At 41.9% G+C, this 24,409-nt stretch overlaps 1 protein-coding gene across 2 annotated transcripts; it reads right to left on the bottom strand.

The window, feature by feature from the left end:
• Positions 1-1,533: 1,533 nt before the first annotated feature.
• LOC129841005 (uncharacterized) lies at positions 1,534-16,745 on the bottom strand. Of its 2 annotated transcripts, XM_055909099.1 has the most exons (8): positions 15,864-16,745; positions 15,167-15,297; positions 14,795-14,968; positions 12,855-13,007; positions 12,419-12,527; positions 8,244-9,106; positions 2,122-2,142; positions 1,534-1,909 (listed from the first exon to the last, which is right to left on the bottom strand). In XM_055909099.1, the coding sequence occupies exons 1-8, from the start codon at positions 16,144-16,146 to the stop codon at positions 1,823-1,825; spliced, it is 1,821 nt and encodes a 606-aa protein (XP_055765074.1). In that variant the 5' UTR covers positions 16,147-16,745; the 3' UTR covers positions 1,534-1,822. The 2 variants fall into 2 exon arrangements, with proteins under 2 accessions (XP_055765074.1, XP_055765073.1); XM_055909098.1 differs by having other exon boundaries at positions 1,534-3,030; positions 8,985-9,106; positions 15,864-16,373.
• Positions 16,746-24,409: the final 7,664 nt, after the last annotated feature.

Here is a 24,409-nt window from a genome sequence, read left to right as displayed (position 1 = left end):
AATTACAGCTGAGTCTTTCTGAGTAAGTCTCTCAGAGCTTTACACACCTGGACTGTACAATACTTCCATATTATTCTTTTAAAATGTCTTCAAGCTCTGTCAAGTTGGTTGTTGATCATTAAACAATGGGTGGGACTAATCCTGGAAGCTGATTGTTTAAAACTGCATTCCAGGTTTTAGTTACCAACGGCTAAAACTATGACGTTGAAATGCCTATCTGCTCTGTTCCATCTCACTGTGCAATCCACTGTCTCATCAGCCCAGCAAAACAACTTAGAAACTTGATCTCCACTGTACAAAGAAATGTCAATAGAAAACAGGTAAAACGAAACGAAGTGCAGCTAGTTTTCAGTCTTTCCAACTTCAGTTTGAAGTGATTATGTTAGCTGTGTTGTTAGCTAGCTCCTCTGAACAAGTGTCCTGATGAGAGAGCACATTTTCTATGCCAGGTGAAATCGCACATCATTTAGCTCATTGTTATGGATGTATCCAAATAAATGTCACTAAAAGACAGCTTATGTAAATGAAGCTACTTTTGTTGTTATTCTGCCTGCATTGTTTGATGTGACTAAGTTAGCCGTAGTTGGCTAGCTAGCAAGCAAGGGATAAGAACATTGAAAATATGAAGAGTGGTAGGTACTCAGTGATGTGTTGTTGGATTTGCCCCAAACATAACGCTTTGTATTGAGGACATAAAGTTAAAAAGATTCCTTTTTTTTTTTGCAGTTTTAATTTAGTCCCTTATTGCAAACAGGATGTATGTTTTGGAATATGTTGTATTCTGTACAGGCTTTCTTCTTTTTACTCTGTCATTTGGGTTAGTTTTGTGGAGTAACTACAATGTTGTTGATCCATCCTCAATTCTCCTATCACAGCCATTAAACTGTAACTGTATTAAAGTCACCATTGGCCTCATGGTGAAATCCCTGAGCGGTTTCCTTCCTCTCCGGCAACTGAGCTAGGAAGGACGCATGTATCTTTGCAGTACCTGGGTGTATTGATACACCATCCAAACTGTAATTAATAACTTCACCATGCTCAAAGCGATATTCAATCTTTTTTACCTATCTACCAATAGGCGCCCTTCTTTGCGAGGCATTGGAAAACCTCCCAGGTTCTAGTGGTTGAATCTGTGTTTGAAGTTCACTGCTCAACCTAGCGACCTTACAGATAATTGTACTGGGTACAGAGAAGAGATAGTCATTCAAAAACCATGTTAAACACTATTATTGCGCACAGAGTGAGCATGCAACTTACATGACTTGTTAAGCAAAGTTTTACTCTGAATGTATTTAGGCTTGCCATAAGAAAGGGGTTGAATACTTATTTCAGCTTTTCATTTTTAATTAATTTGTAAAAATGTCTAAACTTAATTCCACTTTGACATTATTGAGTATTGTGTGTAGGCCAGTGACACAATCTCAATTGAATCCATTTTAAATTCAGTCTAACAACAAATGTGGAAAAAGTGAAGGGGTGAGAACACTTTGACGACATTGTACACGTCTCAACAAAAACTCTGCATGAACTTGATAAACTGCATTCATTTTATCATTAAAAGTGTAGTTGAATGGAAGTAATGAAATAGGCATTTGTGACAATCATATAGCCTACACAGTACAAACACTATGTAACAGAGTTTTTAGGCTTATATATACACACCTTATATATCACACGTCTGGATGCAATATTCTACCCAGGAATATTCAACACTGAAATATGTTACTCCTGTTATTCCGAATGCATCTGTGGATCTTTTCTAATAACAATAATGAAAATTCATCTTTGACTTTAATGCAGGGTTTGATCTAAACGTCAGAAGCTATCTTGTGGAATGGTTACTTTCTATGTTATAGAGTGAATGGTTTTTAAGCTGGTGTATCCTCAGGTAACTCTTCTCTGAGAATCTCTTCCCACAGTGCGTACAGGCTAACAACCTTTCTCTCGTGTGGATCTTCAGGTGCATCTTCAGCGGATTCTGGTGGGAGAACCTCTTCTCACTCTACGGGCAGCTGTAGAGTTCTCCCCTGTGTGGACCCGCTGGTGCCTCTTCAGGCTGTACGAGTGGGAGAAGCGCATATGACACTGGGTACAGCTGAAGGGTTTCACCCCTGTGTGGACCCTCTGGTGGGTCTTTACGTTCTGGAGGCAGCTGAAGCCTTTGTTACAGGACATGCAGATGAACCGTTTCTCTTTACTATTGCCTGATGTTGCTCCCCCTTCCTGAGCCTGGGCACTTTGCTCCTTTGAGTTCAATACTTGATAGAAAAGGACGCGGCCGTGTGAATCGGAAGGCCCCATCGACGTGGACACTGTGTCGCGATCCCTGAGAATGTGTAAAGGGGAGTGGGTCGCAACATTTGGATTAGTCTCTAAACTTTCCCTGTAATCTAAGACATCTCTACCTTGTGAGTGTCCAAGTCCTAAGTGAGTCTTGCCTGCATTCAGTGTCAGAGGAACGTCGCCCTCCATTTTCAAAGTCACTTCATCTACGACTATAACCTCCCCTTTCTTATCTTGGCACCCTTCAGAGTATACACTACTAGTGTACCGGTTCCAGTCCCCTCTAGACAGATCATTCTGTGTCTCTAAACACAAGGGCATGTTGACAGGGTCCATCTCTCTAGTGTAAGAACAAGGCAGATCATCAACACCAGTGTCTAACGCCTCACCATCTCCACGGGAATGAACCGTCCTCTGGCTCTGGTGAAATACCGGTAAATACTCTGAGCCAGGAGGACAACCCAGTGGCCCTAGTCTCTCTGGGTCTGATCCGTGGTCAGATCCTGGGTGTAAGAGCCTGTGTGTTACAGTCTCTGTGTTGGTCTCTGACTTGAGGAATGCGTTCGGCGTTCCACTGAACTCCGTGATGCTGCGTCGGGTACTGGGCGGCGCTGGGGCGGAGGTGGTGGGGACCTCTGTGGCTACATGGGGCGCTCCAGTCTGGATGTCTCTGCTGTGTCGTTGGTCCTCCTCTCCTCCAGTCCTCTCCAGCTTGACTCCAGGACCTGCAGCCTCTGCATCTGCAGACTGACATAAGAAGAGAGGAGGTCATTACCGGCACATGAGACTAATTGGATAACAATGTCGTAGCGAAGTCTCACAAGCTATACTTTCGTCCGTTTGCTATTTCGGCATCGAACATGTCACCCTCCCTAGGAAAGGGGGTGACCTTGACAATTTATTGTTAAAATGAGACGATGCCTGGATCTTTAATTTAAAGTCCTTGCTCCCTTTCGCCCTAACATAGAGTTTGATCTGAAACCATTCTTGTGATTGTGTTTATGCTATCCATTATAAATAATGTTTGTAGGCCTATGTTGCCAAATTACACTACATGGTCAAAAGTATGTGAACACCTCTTCAAATGAGTGATTTGGCTATTTCAGCCACACCCGTTATTGACAGGTGTATACAATCAAGCACACAGCCATGCAATCTAAATAGGAAAACATTGGCAGTAGAATGGCCCGTACTGAAGAGCTCAGTGACTTTCAAAGTGGCACCGTCATAGGATACCACCTTTCCAACAAGTCAGTTCGTAAAATTTCTGCCCTACTAGAGCTGCCGCGGTCAACTGTAAGCGCTGTTATTGTGAAGTGGAAACCTCTAGGAGCAACAACGGCTCAGCCGCAAAGTGGTAGGCCACACAAGCTCACAGAACTGGACCGCCGAGTGCTGTAGCGCGTAATAATTGTCTGTCCTCGGTTGCAACACTCACTTCCAAGTTCCAAACTGCCTCTGGAAGCAGCGTCGGCACAATAACTGTTTGTCGGAAGCTTCATGAAATGGGTTTCCATGGCTGAGTAGCCACACACAAGCCTAAGATCACAATGCGCAATGCCAAGCGTCGGCTGGAGTGGTGTAAAGCTCACCACCATTGGACTCTGGAGCAGTGGAAACGCGTTCTCTGGAGTGATGAATCACACCTCACCATCTGGCAGTCCAATGGACGAATCTGGGTTTGGCGGATGCCAGCAGAACGCTACCTGCCCGAATGCATAGTGCCAACTGTAAAGTTTGGTAGAGGAGTAATAATGGTCTGGGGCTGTTTATCATGGTTCGGGCTAGGCCTCTTAGTTCCGGTGAAGGGAAATCTTAATGCTACAACATACAATGTGACATTCTAGATTATTCTACACTTCCAACTTTGTGGCAACAGTTTGGGGAAGGCCCTTTCCTGATTCAGCATGAAAATGCACCTGTATACAAAGCGTGGTCCATACAGAAATGGTTTGTCGAGATCGGTGTGTTTAGAACTTGACTGGCATGCACAGAGCCCTGACCTCAACCCCATCTTACACCTTTGAGATGAACTAGAACGCCAAGCTGCGAGCCAGGCCTAATCGCCCAACATCCGTACCCGACCTCACTAATGCTCTTGTGCTGCGGGGACTTGCTTCCATTCAGCCAATGTTCCAACATCTAATGGAAAGCCTTCCCAGAAGAGTGGAGGCTCTTATTGCAGAAAAGGGGGGACCAACTCCATATTAATGCCCATGATTTTGGAATGAGATGTTCAACAAGCAGGTGTGCACATAGCTTTGGCCATGTAGTGTATATCTATGATCATATGTAATCCATTTGTGCTTTTTATATAAATCACGTAACCATAGCAATGGTAAACATTAGGCCATAGCGATGGTACAAAAATAAACAAACATGCACACTCCCAATGCAGGTGCATGTCTAATGGTGCTTAAGTAATACAAACCTATGCTCCTAATGCACGTCGAATGTACCTCACTGGACTAGGTAATGGCTTCCCTTAGCCTAATGACCTAGACACATATAGAGTGCACTTATTCTGCTTACTACTCTAAGATGTATAATGTAAACACTGCCTGGGGAAATAATGTGATGCTGTGCAGTTAAATGAGTCATATTTTGAGTTCCATGGTGTTAACGTCTAAATAACAACAAAAACGCTAACGTGGAAATTGTTATTGGTTCCTGTTCACTTCCGTATAAACTGAAGAGAAAGGATCTTATTGGTTGGCGTTATAGCTCAAAGGATGTGGTTAAATGAAGTATTTATGTGTATTGTTCTTTGAATTACGGTACTGCTTCTTATATTACATCAAATCTCCTATGATCAGTATCTTTCAAGATGACAGCAATTTTAAGTCTTGCCCTAGATTTTCAGATAGGTCAAAAATGTAACTTGGCCACTCGGAACGTTCACTGTCTTCTTGGTAAGCAATTTCAATGTAGATTTGGCTTTGTGTTGTAGGTTATTGTCCTGCTGAAAGGTGAATTCCTCTGAGTGTCTGGTGTAAAGCACACTGAAGCAGGTTTTCCGCTGGGATTTTGCCTGTACTTAGCTACATCCTGTTTCTTGCCATCCTGAAAAATCCCAGTATTTACCGATGTCAAGCATACCCATAATGCAGCCACCAACATGCTTGAAAATAAAGAGGCAGTTACTCAGTGATGTGTTCTGTTGTATTTCCCCCAAACATAAGGCTTTGCATTTAGGCCAAAATGTCCTTTGCTGTGTTTATTTTGTAGTATTACTTTAGTGCTTTGTTGCTTACAGGTTGCATGTTTTGGAATATTTTCATTCTGTCATTACCTACAGTGTTGATCCATCCTCAATTCTTCCATCTCAGCCATTAAACTCACCAATGAGTTTTAAGATCACCAATGGCCTCATGGTAACATCCCTGAGCAGTTGCATTCCTGTCCTGCAGCTCACTTCAGAAGGATGACTATCTTAGATGTGTCTGGGTATAATCATATCAGCCCTATTATGTCACACAGTGATTCCTTGTAACATATGTGATTTGTCTAGAGATATTTACTCCTGAACTCATCTAGGCTTGCCTAAACAAAGGGGGTGAATACTGTATATTTTAGTTATCCAATTTTTATATTTAAAAAAAATCTTCCATTTTGCCAGAGTATTTTGATTAAATTGTTGACGAAAAAAATGACAATTAAATCCATTTTAATTCCAGTTCGTAAGAAAATTAGGAAAAGTCTAAAAGGGGGATGAATGTTTAGCTTACCCCTTATATCACTACAAGTTACCACAAAAATATGCAGAACATTTGATTGTATTGTTATATTCTGATTTTAAAATACCAACCCAACAGGATAGAATGAAGCATAACAGGGTATTTGGTATTTCATTAGCACCTACTCTTCCTGGGGTCAAGATAAAACATGAAACATAATACAGAACATCAATAGACAAGAACAGCTCAAGAACAGAACTACATACATTTATAGAAAATGAAAGCAATAGGGTGGAACAAACAGCAATAAGGAATACATGATTTAAAGTCTATACTGAACAAAAATAGTTTCAAAGATTTTACTGTTGCAGTTCATATAAAAAGAAATCAGTCAATTGAAATATTTTCAGTAGGCCCTAATCTATGGATTTCACATGACTGGGAATACTGATATGCATCTGCTGGCCACAAACACCTTAAAATAAGGTAGGGGCACGGATCAGAAAAACAGTTAGTTTCTGGTGTGACCACCATTTGCCTCATGCAGCGCGACACATCTCCTTCGCATAGAGTTGATCAGGCTGTTGATTGTGGTCTGTGGAATGTTGTCCCACTCTTCAATGGCTGTGCGAAGTTGCTGGATATTGGCGGGAACTGGAACACGCTGTTGTACATGTTGATCCCGAGCATCCCAAACACGCTCAATGGGTGACTTGTCTGGTGAGTATGCAGGCCATGGAAGAACTGGACATTTTCAGGCTCCAAGAATTGTGTTCAGATCCTTGCGATGTGGGGCCTTGCATTATTATGCTGAAACATGACGTAAAGGCGATAGATGAATGGACCACAATCGGCCCGACAGGATCTCATCACGGTATATCTGTGCATTCAAATTGCCATCGATAAAATGCCATTGTGTTCGTTGTCCGTAGCTTATGCCCGCCCATACCATAACCCCACCGCCATCATGGGGCACTCTGTTCAAAACACTGACATCAGCAAACCTCTCGCCCACACGACGCCATAAACGTGGTCGGCGGTTGTGAGGCCGGTTGGACATACTTCCAAATTCTCAAAAACAACATTGGAGGCGGCTTATGGTAGAGAAATTAACATAAATTATCTGGCAACAGCTCTTGTGGACATTCCTACAGTCAGCATGCCAATTGCACACTCCCTCAAAACTTGAGACATCTGTGACATTGTGTTGAGTGACAAAACTGCACATTTCAGAGTGGCCTTTTATTGTCCCCAGCACAAGGTGCAACTGTGTAATGATCATGCTGATTACCTTGACAAAAGGAGAAATGCTCACTAACTGGAATGTAAACAAATTTGTGCACATTTTTGCAAAATACTATTTTTGTGTGTATGGAACATTTCTGGGATCTTTTATTTCAGCTGATGAAACATGAGACAAACACTTCACATGTTGCGTTTTATATTTTTTGTTCAATGAATGAAATGGTTGAAAAACATTACACCTATAATAATAATGAATATTGTGGATTAGTTTACTTTCTATTAATTTGATAAAATCAAAAATTTAATTTTTAAAAACATTGTCAACCTGAGTTTGTAAAACATGAACAGATTTATTGTTGCTAGCCAATTACATACTAATTACAATTATATATGCACATTTCATTACTTACATTATGTAAGCTATGTAACTAATTAATAATTGTAATGTTATTAGCAACAAATGCATCTAAATATGCATAAAATATATTATTCAAAGATAAATAAATATTGACATTAGTCATTTATTTGCTATTTTTTCAAACAACTGTTAGGTGCATAATCCTAACAGGGTGGAACCTTAGAGTGGAATAATTTAGCTTTACACCATTTAATTCCCCACCAACAAATGATACTTCCTGAACGTGGTGCCATTGTGGGAGGGGGCTGTTTTTTTAAAGGGGAATTCAGTTTTTCCTCTATATTAATTTAGCCACCTCCGCAAAAGATATGTACATTCGTTTTTATATTTTTGCAGAGACAAGCTTTTTAAATGGATAGTTGTTGGCTCAATGCCTGGAAGTTTACGGGAACAGCTAGCCTGTTTCAAATGACAAGTTAACAAAGGATTAATGAGGGGTATGTGGTTAATTACTCTCTTACCTCAAGACACTTCACATGATAACTAGATGAAAGTGTCATATTACGGCTAATCGATCTAAATAACAGTTCCAAGACATCCCCTACGTACATTTCAAGTGATACGATTTCTCTCAATTATTAGACACGACTAGGCTACTCCTGCAGTGCATACAGGGACACTGCCTCTCCCGTATGGACCTTCAGGTGCACCTTCATATTGTGGTGGTGGGAGAACCTCTTCGCACACTGGGGGCAGCTGTAGGGTTTCTCCCCTGTGTGGACCCTCTGGTGCCTCTTCAGGTTGGACAATCGGGAGAAACTGGCCGGGCACAGGTGGCAGCTGAACGCTTTCTCCCCCGTGTGCATCCTCTGGTGGATCTCCACCTGTTTGGGGAAACTGAAGGCTATCCCACAGAATGAACACGGAAAGCGCTTCTCTTTGGCGCTGCCACCTTTACTGATTCCGTCTCTACTACGGTCATGTGTCAATGGGCTTGTGTAGCCATTTAGTGATGAGGCACGGGCGTGTTCTGAGGTCTGGTTTAACATTAGGAGAGTGTGAGGAGGATGAAGGCCAGGAAGTGTCTGTGTTGTCGCAGGGTCCATGTTCCAGTTGATGGATCCTATAGAAGGCAGGCTGAAGGCAGCACCTGTTAGGGGGTTAACCTGAGGCACCATCAGTCTCTCTGAATTACAACTATAGGAGCAGGATGGAGCATCGCTAGCCGAGTCTGTGTCTGTTCTCTTCAGCCGCATACGGACACCTCCCAGTCCCCGCAGACCAATTCTACGCCTTGCCCTGGTCTCAGCCAGTCCTGGTCTCAGTTCAGTTGTTGTTTTGTGTTCCACTCTCTGTTTCTGGTTGTTATTAACAGTGTTGTTCCCCAGCCCAGAGTTGAGGACACTGTCCCATCCACTGACCTCCACTATGTCATCTCTAGTCCTGGCCTGCTCAGTGATGTTGTCCCCTGGGCCCTTGGCTGCACCGGTCTGGGAATCCAAGATGTCCGCCCAGTCTCCTCTGTTAGCCTCCAGCCAACCACCTGCAAGAGGTTACAAAATACTTTCCAAACATGGCAGACAACGTTACATTTTATGACTATAACTACTGTTCCCTGAAGGAGGGAAACAAGGTACAACATACTATGGGGAGTCGCACACTCGCCACTTCGATTGAAAGATCTACAATCACGCCCGACAAGGCCAATGAAATCCGCTCCTCGCTGTACACCTCGCCTTCCACAGGATTCATTCCTTCAATTGAATATCTGTCAGGGTTTGACAAACTTTTTTAGCCACAAGTAGTACAGATGTTTTACTTGTTTGAAAGCGCAAGTCATTTGGCCACCCCCAGACCAAATCTCTGGTCTCCTGTGCCAAACCTGCCCGTACGCCAGGGTCCTCGGCTAAAGGGTGAATGATCTCCCTGAACCAAGGCTGCCTGGGCCAATGGAGAGCCACAAGAATCAATGATAAGCCCTCCCAGCGCACCCTCTCCAACGTGGGCTGAATCAGAACCACTGGCGGAAATGCATAAAGGAAGGTCAAAAGGCCACTGGTGCGCCAGAGAGTCTTTCCCAACAGGGCACTTGGGTCCCTCATGCAGATAAAAAGACGACAATGCGCATTTTCTTGCAATGTGTAAAGATCTATGTCGGCATTGCCGAACCTCTCCCATATCTGGGCAACCACCCAGGGGTGTAGTCTCCACTCTTGATGAAGATGGGCCCCCCTGGATAGCAGATCCACCCAAGTTGAGGTAACCAGAAACATGCATCACCTGATGTGAGAGCAAATGTGCACTGCTCCACCACAACAGGGAGCGAGCCAAGGTGAGGAGGGTCCGGCCATGCCTGTTGATGTATTATATTTACATTTAAGTCATTTAGCACACGCTCTTATCCAGCGTGACTTACAAGAGTGAGAGCGCACATTTGTGTACCGTTTTCGTACTGGTCCCCCGTGGGAACCGAACCAACAACCCTGGCATTGCAGGCACCATGCTCTACCAACTGAGCCACCATCGTTAGATATGACCAGCACACAGTGGTGTAAAGTACTTAAGTACAAATACTTGAAAGTACTGCTTAAGTCGTTTTTGGGGGTATCTGTACTTTACTATTAATATTTGTGCCTACTTTTACTTTACTACATTCCAAAAGAAAATAATGTACTTTTTACTCCATACATTTTCTTTGACACCCAAAAGTACAGGAAATTTGTAAAATTCACACACTTATCAAGAGAACATCCCTTGTCATCCCTACTGAGTCTGATCTGGCGGACTCACTAAACACAAATACTTAGTTGGTAAATCATGTCTGAGTGTTGGAGTGTGCCCCTGGCTATCGCCAATTAAAATAAAAAATACAATTCTGCCGTCTGGTTTGCTTAATAAGAAATCTGAAATGGTTTATACTTTTACTTTTGATACTTAAGTATATTTAAAAGCAAATACTTTTAAACTTTTACTCAAGTAGTATTTTACTGGGTAACTTTTTTACTTGAGTCATTTTCTATGAAGGTATCTTTACTTTTCCTCAAGTATGACAATGTAGTACTTTTTACACCACTGCCCGCACATGTCTGACAATCAGAAGTTCCAGGTAATTGATATGCCGGGCTCTCTGTGACACCAACCATACTCCTCGAATTCAGTAACCCTCACACACCGCGCCCCGTCTGTCGTGATCACCTTGCGGGACAACATCTGGCCCATGAGAACCCCTTGCGATAGTAGCCGGGGATCCCTCCACTGGGCCAGTGCCTGAAGGCATGTCGGGGACACCTGAATTGACCTGTTTAGGTGGCGAGATGTATCCAAGCGTGTTGCTAGCACCCAGCACTGGAACAGCCTCAGGGGAATGACCACCATCCATAGAAGCACCATCCCCAGTAGACACAGGAACTGGTGAAAACGTACAGGAACTGGTGAAAAACGAAATTGGGCCAAGCAGAGCTGGAAACCCGACAACCTCTCCGGGGATAGAAAAGTGCAATTTAAGGATGAGTCTAACTCGAGACCCAGGAATGGAATGTGCTTAGACAGCTCTTTTTCTGGTTTACAATAAAACCTAGAGAATGAACATAGGGCATTAGCCTCGATGTGTGTAACACTGCTTGTTCCTTTGACTGCTATCAGCCAATCGTCCATATAGGTCAACACACTCAGCCCCTGGCCCCTCATGGTGTACCAGAAAATGATGCTACTTTCATAGCGTGAGGAGGTGGCTGTCCCCGAACTAAGTCCTCTTCATCACCCGAGGAAACCCCCGGCGCTGTCCAGGGACACCATGGCGTCATCCGAACATGGGCCCTGTATGTCACCGAACCACCACCTCCCTGCTGGGAGGCTAGTTCCACCTTTTCCGACAACAGCCTCAAGCCCCTCTCTGCTTCCTGCACCTCGGTCCCAGCCAAGTTGGATTCTTGAAAAGGAAAGTCGCAAAGAATGCTACACGTCTTTCCAGGGAGTTTTCACACAGTATGTGGCAATGCGCACACGGACTGGTTCGCATAGTATAACCGCATGACTGGGGGCGTGATCGTGACCCTGAACCCGGCTTAGCCATCGTCGTCTCGGTCGCTTTCTTAGCCATCTTACTCATTGCTCCAGAAAACTGAAGAATAATTAACTGTTTGGGATTAGGAAACTAACGATACCAAATACAAAACTTCAGCACACAACGTCCAGGGGGATGAGCACGCTCTACCTCAGTCTCATTTTCCAATTGTTTGTTTTAGTAGCGTGAATTGCTCCTGTTCACACCAAGGTGAAGAGTGGAATAGTTGACGGAATAAATCCGAGCCTCTCGATTATCACCTGTGGAAGGACGGGGCTTCCAGCGAGGCGCAGATTTCATTGGCCTTGTCAGGCGTGATTGTGGATCCTTCAAACGGTCACGAGAGTGCGACTCCCCATAGTATGTTGTACCGAAGTTGACTGACTGAAGAGGAACTCCTATACATTTTTCTGTCAATTACCTGGTGAAGTTCATTGTTTTTGTATGTCAACATAAGTTGTATTCATTTAATTTTATGAATGAAGAAAATGAAGAAAGAATAATTTCCAGGCACATCACTATTGAAGAGGACTCTATGCTGACTTTTTTATTTATTTTTATTTTTACAAGGATTAGGTATAAGTGGAAAAATGTAGGCGCACAAAGAAATTTAGGAGCACAATTAAACATATTTCAGGTATTAAAGCTAGAATCATAAATTGTTCTAGGCACACTGATGCTAAATTAAAATTCCAGGTTTCACTACAAAATATTTAGATGCATATGTGAGTAAAATGGTCGCACTGTAGAACCCTGTTGAGGATCTATAGGTTATACGTATTTCTCTCTTACCTTGCTCCCCCATCTTTAGTCCACTCAGCAGATCAATGCTCTCTGGTCCGTCCTCTGTCTCCTCTTTGACCAGCAGCAGATCAGGCTTCCCATCCTCCATGTCTACTGACTGTAAGAGATACAGAGTGAGAGGATGTTGGATCAAGAAATCTAATATGAGCACCCTGCTATGGAGCATCTTCTGATTGGGCAATGAGGGATTGCGATGAGTACTATACAAACATGTTAGTTGATTTGATTACTTGACACTCTTTAAAATGGTTTGATAATTCAGGCATGGTCCCACCCTTTTGACAAAATTAATCAAGACCTGGGCCCGTTTCCACAAAGAGTCTTAGTAGGAGTGCTGATCGAGGATCAGAACTCCTACTCTGAGAGGCTTTGTGGATACATACCCTGACCTAATACCATTCAGACAGTAGTTCAGTGAACTCACCTCAGTGAGACTGTGTGTGGTCCTGTGCTGCTCAGCTGGTTCCTCTGTGGGTTCAGGAGGAGGTGTAGTCTGGTTGTCCTCCATGACCATGGTCCCTTCAGGGTTCCCCAGACCCTCCTCCTTCACCAGCAGCACCTGTGGACACTCCTCCTCCTGGAAAAGAGAGGTGATACAGATTACACAGACATACACTCCCTCGGGTACATAAACACACAAACACAGATAAACACACTTTCAACATGGAGTGTTTACCCATCCCCAATATGTTTGAGTCCTATACAGTAGTTAGAGAATGACTTCATTGTTGTTAAACCCATCATGGCGGACATAAATATGATGTTGTGGATAAATATGAGTCAGCTATGATAAGTCAAAAGTCAGACAAACCTTAAACTATTTTGAAGTGTACAGTAGGTATTTGTTAGTGTGTAGGTGATATTTAGTAGGCCTTAAGTGTGTATTGATTATAAAGCACTCGAGAGTATGCAGTCAATGAAAGTCTTAGAATGAAAATACCTATTTTGTGTTTATTAAACAAGTGTTAAATACACCATATGAAAACCATCAACAACAAAATCAGCATGAACTTGATAAACTGCATTCATTTTCTCATGAAAAGTGTATTGGGGGGGGGAATTAAGTAGTTGAATGGAGGTAATGAAATAGGCATTTGTGAACATTACACTACACATATCTTTATTTAAATAGTAAAAGAAAAACCCTCGAATGAGTAGGTGTCCAAAATTTTGACTGGTACTGTGTATATAGACACACACTCATGCCTTATATACTGTATCACACAATATCTGGATGCAATATTCTACCCAGGAACATTCAACACTGAAATCTGTGGATATTTTTGCTGCCAATAATGAAAATGTATCTTTGATTTTAATGCAGGGCTTGCTCTGATCCATTCCTGAGTGGAATGGTTACTTTCTATGTTATAGAGTGGAATGGTTTTTCTGCTGGTGTATCCTGAGGTAGCTCCTCTGAGAACCTATTCCCGCAGTGTGTACAAGCAAATGGCCTTTCTCCCGTGTGGACCTTCAGGTGCATCTTTAGCTGTTCCTGGTGGGAGAACCTCTTCTCCCACGGTGGGCAGCTGTAGGACTTCTCATGTGTGGACCCTTGGGTACCTATTCAGGCTCGACGAGTGGGAGAAGCACGTGACACTGGGGGCAGCTGAAGGATTTCTCTCCTGTGTGGACCCTCTAGTGGGTCTCCACCTTCTGAGGGCAGCTGAAGCCTTTGTTACAGAACATGCAGAGGAACCGTTTCTCTTTACTATTGCCTGATGTGGCTCCCCCTCCCTGAGCCTGGGTCCTTTGAGTTCAATACCTGATCGAAAAGGACATGTGAATCGGAAGGCCCCATCAACGTGGACACTGGGTCGCGATCCCTGAGCGCACGTAAAAGGCAGTTGGTTGTGACATTTGTATTTGTCTCTAAGCTTTCCCTGTAATCTAAGAAGTCTCTGCTATGTAAGTGTGTCTCTTAGGTGACCATCTGCATTCCGTGTGGGAGAAACGTTGCCCTCCACTTTCACAGTCACCTCATCTAGAATCAGACCCTCCCCTTTCCTATCTAGGCACCCTTCAGAGTATACACTACTACTGTACTGGTTCCTTTGAGCCATTCCAGATCAGTCTGTCTCTAAACCCAAGGGCATGTTGCCACGGTCCATCTCTGTAGCGTAAGAACAAGACAGATCATCACCACCAGTGTCTAACGTGTCACCATCTCCACGGTAATGAACCGTTCTCTGGCTTTGGTTAAATACCGGAAAGTACTCTGAGCCGGGAGCAGGAGGACAGCCCAGTGGCCCCAGCCTCTCTGAGTCTGATCCGTGGTCAAATCCTGTATGTAAGCACCTGTGTGTTACAGTTAAAGTCAATGTCTGTCTCTGACTTGAGGACAGTGTTTGGCGTTCCACTGACCTCCGTGATGCTGCGTTGGGTCCTGGGCCTGGGCGGTGCTGGGACGGTGGTGGGGTCCTCAGTGGCCTCATGGGGCACTCCAACCACTCCAGTCTGGATGTTTCTGCTGTGCCGTGGGTCCTCCTCTCTTTCAGACCTCTCTTGCTTCATCCCAGGAACTGCAGCCTCTGCAGGCTGACACAAGAAGAGAGGAGGTTATTACCGGCACGAGTCTAATTGGATAACAACGTTGTAGGAAAGTCCCACAAGCTCCCTAATGGCAGATAAATGAGGATGTACTTGTAAGCAACTGAACAGCTGAGGGGAGCCTTTCTGAAATAAACGGACCACATTTGATGTACTGTAATTTTTATGTAATACTATTACACTAACCTCTATCACGATAACGTCCTGGGTTGAGGTTCCACTCCCATCATCAACAGTGATTGGTTGGTCATCTCTCCATGTATTGTCTCTCGCTGGCTTCACAAAGCTCCTGTGGCCGCCAGTGAAATGTCCTTCACCTGAGAGAGTAATTGGGGGAAAAGAGGGGATTAGGTTAGTTACTGTCAAATAGTATATTGTACGCTATTGTTACTGTCTAGAATTGGCAAGGATGTAAGGTAACACTTCTCATAACTTCTTGATATACTATTTATAGATCAATGTATTAAGTTTCATGCATCAAATTGTTTTTAATTAGTAAATAATAGGACAAGCAGTAAATAAAATATCTGTTTAGAATATGATATTTTGTCTTTATGCAAGATACCTCAGTAATCCGGGGAACTCTTGCATACTATCCAAAAACTGACCAAGACCCAATTCTAGTTAACACAGAGTTTAAGACTTGGCACTTTTTTTCTTTTTTCGCCAACATTGCAAAGCTGATTTAAATGATCAAAGCTTGATGATTAGTTGACTATTTGTATCAGATGTGTAGTGCTAGGGGGGAAAAAACAAAACCTGCACCCTTTAGGGTCTGGAGAACCGAGTTTGGGAAATGCTGAGTTAACACATCTAAAGTCACACATGCGCATAGGAGAACGGGGCGCCAGGCCCCGCAGCCTCAGTCTTCTGCAAAACATACCTCTTGCCATTCCTCTGTTTCGGTTGAGGATCTTGTCACTACTGGGACGACTGGCGAGGGAACGCTCTCGCATTGTCCTTTCTGCGCGCTCCCGTGCCACTTTCAGATCAAGTAGTTGTAGTTTCCTCCGCAATGAACTGTTTTCTTTCCGGCTTTGAGACATTTCCAAACGAAACACTGCATAGTCGTCGTCTACGAGTTTACATATCTCTGCAACGGCTGCATTCGCTAGCACCTCCATGATGGAGGCTATTTGAGTGTGAAAAACCATACAGTTAGCCATTGTTCGCAGCTAGCTAGCATTACCTAAGTAACATCGATCAACCAAGTCCTGTCTCCAACGAGAATTAAACACTACCTGGGAAAAGTATGTGATGCTGTTCATTTAAACGTCATGAGTTCCACTGTGTTAATAAACGTCTTCATAAAAACGCTAACGTGGAAATTGTTCTTAGTCACTGTTCACTTCCGTTTAAACTAAAGAGAAATGATCTCATTGGGTGGCGTCATAGCTCAAAGGGTGTGGTTTGAATAATATACTGTTTTACGTTACGCATCAAATCTCATGATCAGTATCTTCCAAGCTGAGAGCAGACTTGTTTAGAAAGAGCAGTGTGTCAGCAAAAAATAGAGTAGAAAAGAATAGAATCACCTCAGTAAGGTAAATATTCATCTGTCCGAGTTCTATTTAGTTGACTGCTTCTATCTCTACAAGTTACCACAAAATATACACAACATTTGGAATTGTTAAATTTGGATTTTAAAATACCTACCCAGGTAGCTAGCTAGCACTCGCATGGCTAACTTGTGTGGTGTCATGAGGGACGCCTAACAATATTACTTTGTTCTAAGTATTGAGGACGCTTGGGAGCAGGCAATGTTGAAAAGTCATCTTTAGACATGTTGTAGGTATGCGCCCGCAACGCATATTCTCCTCAAAATGCTCTCATGGTCAACAGAGCTGATCATGGACTGTTGGATATCAGACAAACATCAGCAATACACAATTGCATATCTATTGTTTTGTAACTAATTACAGAATACAAGTCACTGATACACTTCACAATAATTAGTAAAGGCAGAGTCACCTTAGAAGCTTAGACATAAGAGAATGTACATGAAAACAGCATACAATAAGTGTACTGGACAATTTATTGCTGCCCCTGCATTATCAATGACAATGTGTTCAGAATTGTATGTATTGATCAGACAATTATTTTATCATTTTTAATAGGCCAGCATAGCTGATATATTGAGCAACATGAACACTCATGAGAAATAAAGGTGAGACAACTGACAAACAGTGTGCAGGAACCCATTGACTTGTACAAATTGTAACACTCATCTCCTGTCTGAATCCTTGAAAAACAATACAAAGTAACATGTGCTATCACCTAAAAGTGAATAAGTTATGCTTTAGGAAATGCAAACAACTACAGAGATTGATGGTGAGGGGAGGGCAGCGGGGGAGGTGGGGGACCCATGTACCCCGCTTCAATCAAGCAGGCTTCAGTCAGCCCCAAGATTAAAGCGGGAGACAAATCCAGCCATGGCCTCCTCCTTGTCAGGCCTCTCACACTGGGCAGATGGGTCCTGGGATGGACAGCTCGCACAGCTTCCCCACATACGGCTCTGGATCAAGGGTGATCTTGTTGAAGAGGAGATCCAGGAGCCTGTCTACATAGCCTGTAATGTTTTTGAAAAGGGAAATGTTTGTTAAATGGGTAGTGAATTTAATTTACTTTTATTTACTGTTCTGAGTTATGATGCTATTAATCAGTTGATGTGGTGATCTACCCATTCTACAATGTGTTTCTGGTGTTTCTTATATAGATATTGCTGAGTTGGACCAAGCCATTAAACTAATGCCTATAGGTAAATCTCCTGGACCGGATGGCCTGACTCCTGAATTCTATCGACATTTTTGGCCTGATATTAGAGAGTTATTGCTTTTGGTCTACAAAGAGGGTATTGCTAATGCTATCTTACCTCCTTCTTTGAGACAGGGACTATTAGTTCTTATACCCAAACCAAAGAAGGACACTCTTTACCTGGAGAATTGGACACCAATCACATTGTTGGCAACTGACTATAAATTACTAGCCAATGTCTAAGCCAATAGGCTGAAAAAAGACCTTGATGATATAATCAGTGAAACTCAGACTTCATTAACATTTAAAAAAATATCATTTTTTTTTTATTGTTATATTTAGATTTGTTTGGAGGAATAAAACGTATTATATTCAAAATCACAATTAGTGAAAGGGTATGATCGTGGAGGTTTACAGGCTATTGATTTTGAGTCGTTAGTGGGTACTTTTAGAATTAAATGGTTGAAATGATGTCTGTCTAATCCTACTACTATGTGGTATCATATCCCTAACAGTCTGTTTAATAAACTTGTTGGACTTGAATTCCTAATGAAATGTGATTTTGACCCTCCAAAATTACCTGTGAAATTGTTTAAGTTTCACCAGCAAATGTTACTTTTCTGGAAAATGATATTCAAGCACAATCCCCCCCCCCCCCCCCCCAAAAAACATTGATTTGGAATAATAGAGTTATTAAAATTAATAGGAAATACATTTTCAAAGGCCTATGGTTTGACAAGGGTATTAATTTTGTATGTGATTTGGTAGACAACACTGGGGAGTTTGAGTTCATTGGTAAAATTCAGGTAAATATTACTCAGAGAATATATGAAGGTTTTCAAAGCAATTCCACTTCCTTTACTTGGACTTATTAAAAACACTTTGTTATATTATGAGGTTGTTCTCTCTTTTCCAAGTTTACAAATTAATAACTCGAATCTTTTGGATAAAAAATGCAACAATAAGTGGATACGATTGGCAGTTAATTAAGTAATTTTTTCGTGATTATAATTTAATATATTGCTATGAAAGTGACCAACCCATGCTATGGTCAAAAGCGACTACCTTTTACCTTACTTATCCAGTTTCCCCAAAAGTTAAAGAAACGAATTTAAAAATATTTTCTTCCATCTACCCTGTTAATGATTTCTTGCACAAAAGATTCCATTTTGACAAAATGGCTTGTGTTTTTTGTTTTTGTATCTCTAGACTAACATATGGTGCTCTATCTTTATATCTTGACAGTAAAATAAGCAAGGAGATAGACCAGATGCTTTTCACCTTTCTGTGGAGAAACTGTACCCATTACATTAGGAAAACTGTTGTAATGAACACAATTCTCTGGACTTTCAAATCAATCTATCAAATTTGTTTATAAAGCCCCTTCTTACATCAGCTGACGTCTCAAAGTGCTGTACAGAAACCCAGCCTAAAACCCCAAACAACAAGCGATGCAGGTGTAGAAGCACGAAGAAGAATTCTAAACTAAGGGACCAGCTATGCTCGTCATCAATGACGCTGTTTATTTTCTAAAGCATTACTTGTCCTAACCTGGGTATCTTCAACCTTGAGGTAGTCAGGGGGGAAAACTCCTGGTCTTCCGGGGTCAGAACCTCGCCCCGTCTCAGAACTCACTTTACTACCTTAAATAATAATTTTAAGATCAATTGGATAAAACAATTCCTAAGAAGACCCACTTCTATCTGGATTTTTATTCCTCGTCATGTCTTCTCTACTTTTGGTGGCCTTAACTTCGTGTTGTTTTGCAATTATAATATTGACAAAGTTCCAGTGAAACTTTCTGCTTTTCATCGGCAGGTTTTCTTGTCATGGTCCTTAATTTATAAATACAATTTTTCTCCACACAGATATTATATTTGGAATAATCGGGATATATTGTATAAAAATACTTCTTTGTTTTTAGAATATTGGTTCCAAAATAATATCCTATTGGTGAGCCAACTGGTAGATGCAGAGGGTCTTTTACTCAGTTATAAGGAATTCTTATCACTTTACAAGGTCCCTGTAACACCTAAAGATTTTGCAATTGTTTTATATGCCATTCCCTCAGGTGTTGCTCTGTTATTCAGGAACGTGTCAAGATCTGACCCTCAGAGCCTACCTTCTATTGACCCTGTTGACTCATCAGCAGGAAATATTTGTTTCTCTTTTGGTCCAATCAACAACAGAGCGATACGAACCTTGTTTCAGCAGGATGTTGTATGTCATGCCTTATTGGAATGGATTTATTGATAATATCTGTTGGAAAAAAAGTTTGGATGTTGCCACACACATACCTACTTGTTAACAAAATGAAGGAAGTTTCCTTTAAAATTATTCATAAATATTATCCTGCCAACCACTATATGAAGAAGTTTAAGGACAATATCAACTCAAATTGCTCCTTTTGTAATGACCACCCAGAAACAGTGTTGCATCTTTTTTGGCATTGTATTCATGTAAGAAAACTGGCAAAACATCAGTAGATTGATAATTGAACACATTTATGAAGATTTTACACTTTTGTGGAGAGATGTACTGCTTGGATTCTTTACATACGATAGAAATAAGCTGAAACATTTTTATGTAATTAATTTCATTATTCTTTTGGCCAAATTTCATATACACAAATGTAAATTTACAAACAAAAAAACTAATTTTCTTACCCTACAAAAATCAATTGAACTGTATTTTAAGACAGTTAAATACTCTACTAACAAAAAAGCTGTTAGAATTGTAAGTGTATGTATGTCCCTTAAGGTCCTTGTGTAATTGTAATGTGATATTGTACCCCCTAGCTCGATTGCCCATTATATATAATATATAGGGGGAACGAGCATCGGAAGACTATATGGGCTATATGCATTTCTCTGTTACCTTGCTCCCCCATCTTTAGTCCACTCAGCAGGTCAATGCTCTCTGGTCTGTCTTCTATTGTCTCCTCTTTGACCAGCAGCAGATCAGGCTTCCCATCCTCCATGTCTACTGACTGTAAGAGATACAGAGTGAGAGGATGTTGGATCCAGAAATCTGATATGAGCATCCTGCTATGGAGCAACTTCTGCTTGTGAAGTTAGGGATTGCTATGTGTACTACGCAAAAATGTTAGTTGATTTGATACTTTGAAAACGTGTTAGTTGATTTGATTACTAGACACTCTTTTAATGGTTTGATCATTCAAATGCATGGTCCAACACTTAAGACAAAATTTCTCAAGACCTGGGCCCATATCCACAAAGAGTCTCAGTCTCTAGGAGGGCTGATCTAAGAAACTAAGGAATTAACTTGGTCCACACACATCCACACAGTTGTGAAGCGGGCACGACAGCGCCTCCTCCCCCCAGGAGGCTAAAAAGATTTTCAGGAGGCCCTCAGATCCTAAAAAAGTTCTACAGCTGTATGTCACTGGGGCCGAGCTCGCTGCCATCCAGGACCTCTATAACAGGTGGTGACAAGGAAAGGTCCAGAAACTTTTCTCATTCAAATATTTTTTATTGAACACGGACAAGAATGGTGTATAGGTATAAAAGACAAGTATACAATTCTTATCTAAACATAAAAGAGCAGACAGAAACAAGACCCAGAGTTCTGGGTACAAAACAAATAATACAGAACAAGGACAGGTAGAAAAAAAGAGGGTAGATGTCACCCCCCCACTTATTCCCTCCTATTCCCCTCCTGACTGCTCAGGTGGCGGGGCCAGAACATGCTGCCCAAAGGTAGATTCAAATATTACAATTGAGAATGTGTTAATATGTACAAATTCACAGCGCTGACTGGTCCAAGTAAGAGAGGAAAGGCTGCCAGATTTGATCAAATGTTGAGAATTTATTGTTCAGAATATATCTAATTCTTTCTAAGTGTAGAGTGTTTGCCAATTCACTGAGCCATAATTTGGTAGTGGGCGCTTGCCTCCTTTTCCAAAACAACAAGCTTATTTTTTTTGCCGAAATGAGACTGTAAGAGATGAGTTGTTTTGGGGGGTTGGTTAATCCGTTTAGGGAATCAGACACTCCCAGGATTATCAGAAGCGGGTCTGGGTCAATTGAAGTCTCCAGAACTTCAGAGAGGATAATAAAAATTCCACACCAATAACCATACAAGCTAGATCATAGGGCAAAGCAGTGGAGTAGTGTACCCTGCGCAGCCTGACATTTATCACACATAGGGGATGTATCAGGAAATATCCTATGCAGTTTGGTTTTGGAATAGTGTAATCTGTGTAATACCTTGAATTGTATGAGACAATGTCTGGAGTTAATGGAGCATGTGTGGATATACTCCAAGCTATCTTCCCAGTATGCCACAGAAATGTAAGTCCCTAGTTCTTCCTCCCATTTTGCCTTAATGGCATCTGTAGAAGGTGTGCTAACAGATTGAAAAGCGTCATATAGACGAGATATCAGTTTGTTTCCGGATGTGGGGCATATTTTTATGCATCCGTCAAACATGGAAGGTTTAGCATTCCCAAATGTCGGGAGGTATTTTCTAACTTTCTCTAATTTGTAGGTATCTGAAAAAGTTACGTCTGGAGGTCCAGAAACTTTTCTAACACTCCAGCCACCCAAGCCATTGACAGTTCTCTCTGCTGCCGAACGGCCAGTAGTGGAAAAAGTACCCAATTGTCATACTTGAGTAAAAGTATAGATACCTTAATAGAAAGTTGCTCAAGTAAAAGTAAAAGTCACACAGTAAATTACTCCTTGAGTAAAAGTCTAAAAGTATTTGGTTCTAAATATACTTAAGTATCAAAAGTGAATGTAATTGCAAAAATATACTTATGTATCAAAAGTAAAGTAGAAGTATAAATACTTTCAAATTCCTTCTTTTAAGCAAAGCAGATGGCACCATTTTCTTGTTTTAAAAAGGTATGAATAGCCAGGGGCAGATTCCAACACTCAGACATAATTTACAAATTATGCATTTGTGTTCAGTGAGTCCGCCAGATCAGTGGCAGAAGGGATGACCATGTGTTTAGTGAGTCCGCCAGATCAGAGGCAGCAGGGATGACCATGTGTTTAGTGAGTCCGCCAGATCAGAGGCAGCAGGGATGACCATGTGTTTAGTGAGTCCGCCAGATCAGAGGCAGCAGGGATGACCATGTGTTTAGTGAGTCCGCCAGATCAGAGGCAGCAGGGACCATGTGTTGTCTTGATAAGTGCGTGAATTGGACCATTTTCCTGTCCCGCTAAGCATTCAAAATGTAACAAGTACTTTTGGTTGTCAGATAAAATGTACGGAGTAAAAAAGAAATTATTTTCTTTAGGAATGTAGTGAAGTAAAAATATAAATAGTAAAGTAAAGTACTTCACACCACTGTGCACGGCAAGCGGTACCAGTGCACCAAGTCTGCAACCAGCAGGACCAGGGCTGGGCGATATGGCCTAAAAATCATCTATTTTTTCCAAACCGATTCACGATATACAGTACCAGTCAAAAGTTTAGATACACCTACTCATTCAAGTGTTTTTCTTTATTTTTACTATGTTCTACATTGTAGAATAATAGTGAAGACATAAAAACTATTAAAAAAAACATATGGAATCATGTAGTAACCAAAAAAGTGTTAAACAAATCAAAATATATTTTAGATTTAGATTCTTCAAAGTAGCCAGCCTTTGCCTTGACAGCTTTGCACACTCTTGGCATTCTCTCAACCAGCTTCATGAGGAATGCTTTTCCAACAGTCTTGAAGGAGTTCCCACATATGCTGAGCACCTATTGGCTGATTTTCCTTCAGTCTGCAGTCCAACTCATCCCAAACGATATCAATTGGGTTGAGGTCGGGTGATTGTGGAGGCCAGGTCATCTGATGCAGCACTCCATCACTCTCCTTGTTGGTCAAATAGCCCTTACATAACCTGGAGGTGTGTTTTGGTTCATTGTCCTGTTTGAAAAACAAATGATAATCCCACTAAGCGCAAACCAGATGGGATGGTGTATCGTTGCATAATTCTGTGGTAGCCATGTTGGTTAAGTGTGCCATGAATTCTGAATAAACCCCTGACAGTGTCACCAGCAAAGCACCCCCCACACTTCCTCTTCCATGGTTCACGGTGGGAAACACACATGCAAAGATAATCCGTTCGCCTACTCTGCGTCTCACAACGACATGGTGGTTGGAACCAAAAATCTCCAATTTCGACTCATTAGGCCAAAGGACAGATTTCCAACGGTCTAATGTCCATTGCTCATATTTCTTGGCCCAAGCAAGTCTCTTCTTCTTATTGGTGTCCTTTAGTAGTGGTTTCTTGGCAGCAATTCGACCATGAAGGCCTGATTCACGCAGTCTCCTCTGAAAAGTTGATGTTGAGATGTGTTGATTACTTGAACTCCGTGAAGCATTTATTTGGGCTGCAATCTGAGGTGCAGTTAACTCCAATGAACTTATCCTCTGCAACAAAGGTAACTCTGGGTCTTCCTTGTCTGTGGTGGTCCTCACGAGAGCCAGTTTCATCATAGCGCTTGATGATTTTTGCGACTGCAATTGAAGGAACTTTAAAAGTTCTTGAAATTTTCCGGATTGACTGACCTTCATGTCTTAAAGTAATGATGGACTGTCGTTTCTCTTTGCTTATTTGAGCTGTATTGCTATAATATGGACTTGGCCTTTTACCAAATAGGGCATCTTCTGTATACCACTCCTACCTTGTCACAACACAACTGATTGGCTCA

Source organism: Salvelinus fontinalis, chromosome 42 (assembly GCF_029448725.1).
Source record: "Salvelinus fontinalis isolate EN_2023a chromosome 42, ASM2944872v1, whole genome shotgun sequence".
NCBI classification, from domain to species: Eukaryota; Metazoa; Chordata; class Actinopteri; order Salmoniformes; family Salmonidae; genus Salvelinus; species Salvelinus fontinalis.
Note: the sequence above shows the minus strand (reverse complement) of the source record. Positions and strands in the feature narration are given on the sequence as shown.

What these genes read in the sequence shown, in the direction of transcription:
- LOC129841005 (XM_055909098.1), bottom strand. Translation starts at nt 16,146, where the DNA reads ATGGCTAACTGTATGGTTTTTCACACTCAAATAGCCTCCATCATGGAG. An exon ending in AAACAGAGGAATGGCAAGAG is followed by an intron (nt 15,298 to 15,863) that starts GTATGTTTTGCA and finishes TTACTCTCTCAG; the next exon opens with GTGAAGGACATTTCACTGGC. An exon ending in CCACACACAGTCTCACTGAG is followed by an intron (nt 12,528 to 12,854) that starts GTGAGTTCACTG and finishes TATCTCTTACAG; the next exon opens with TCAGTAGACATGGAGGATGG.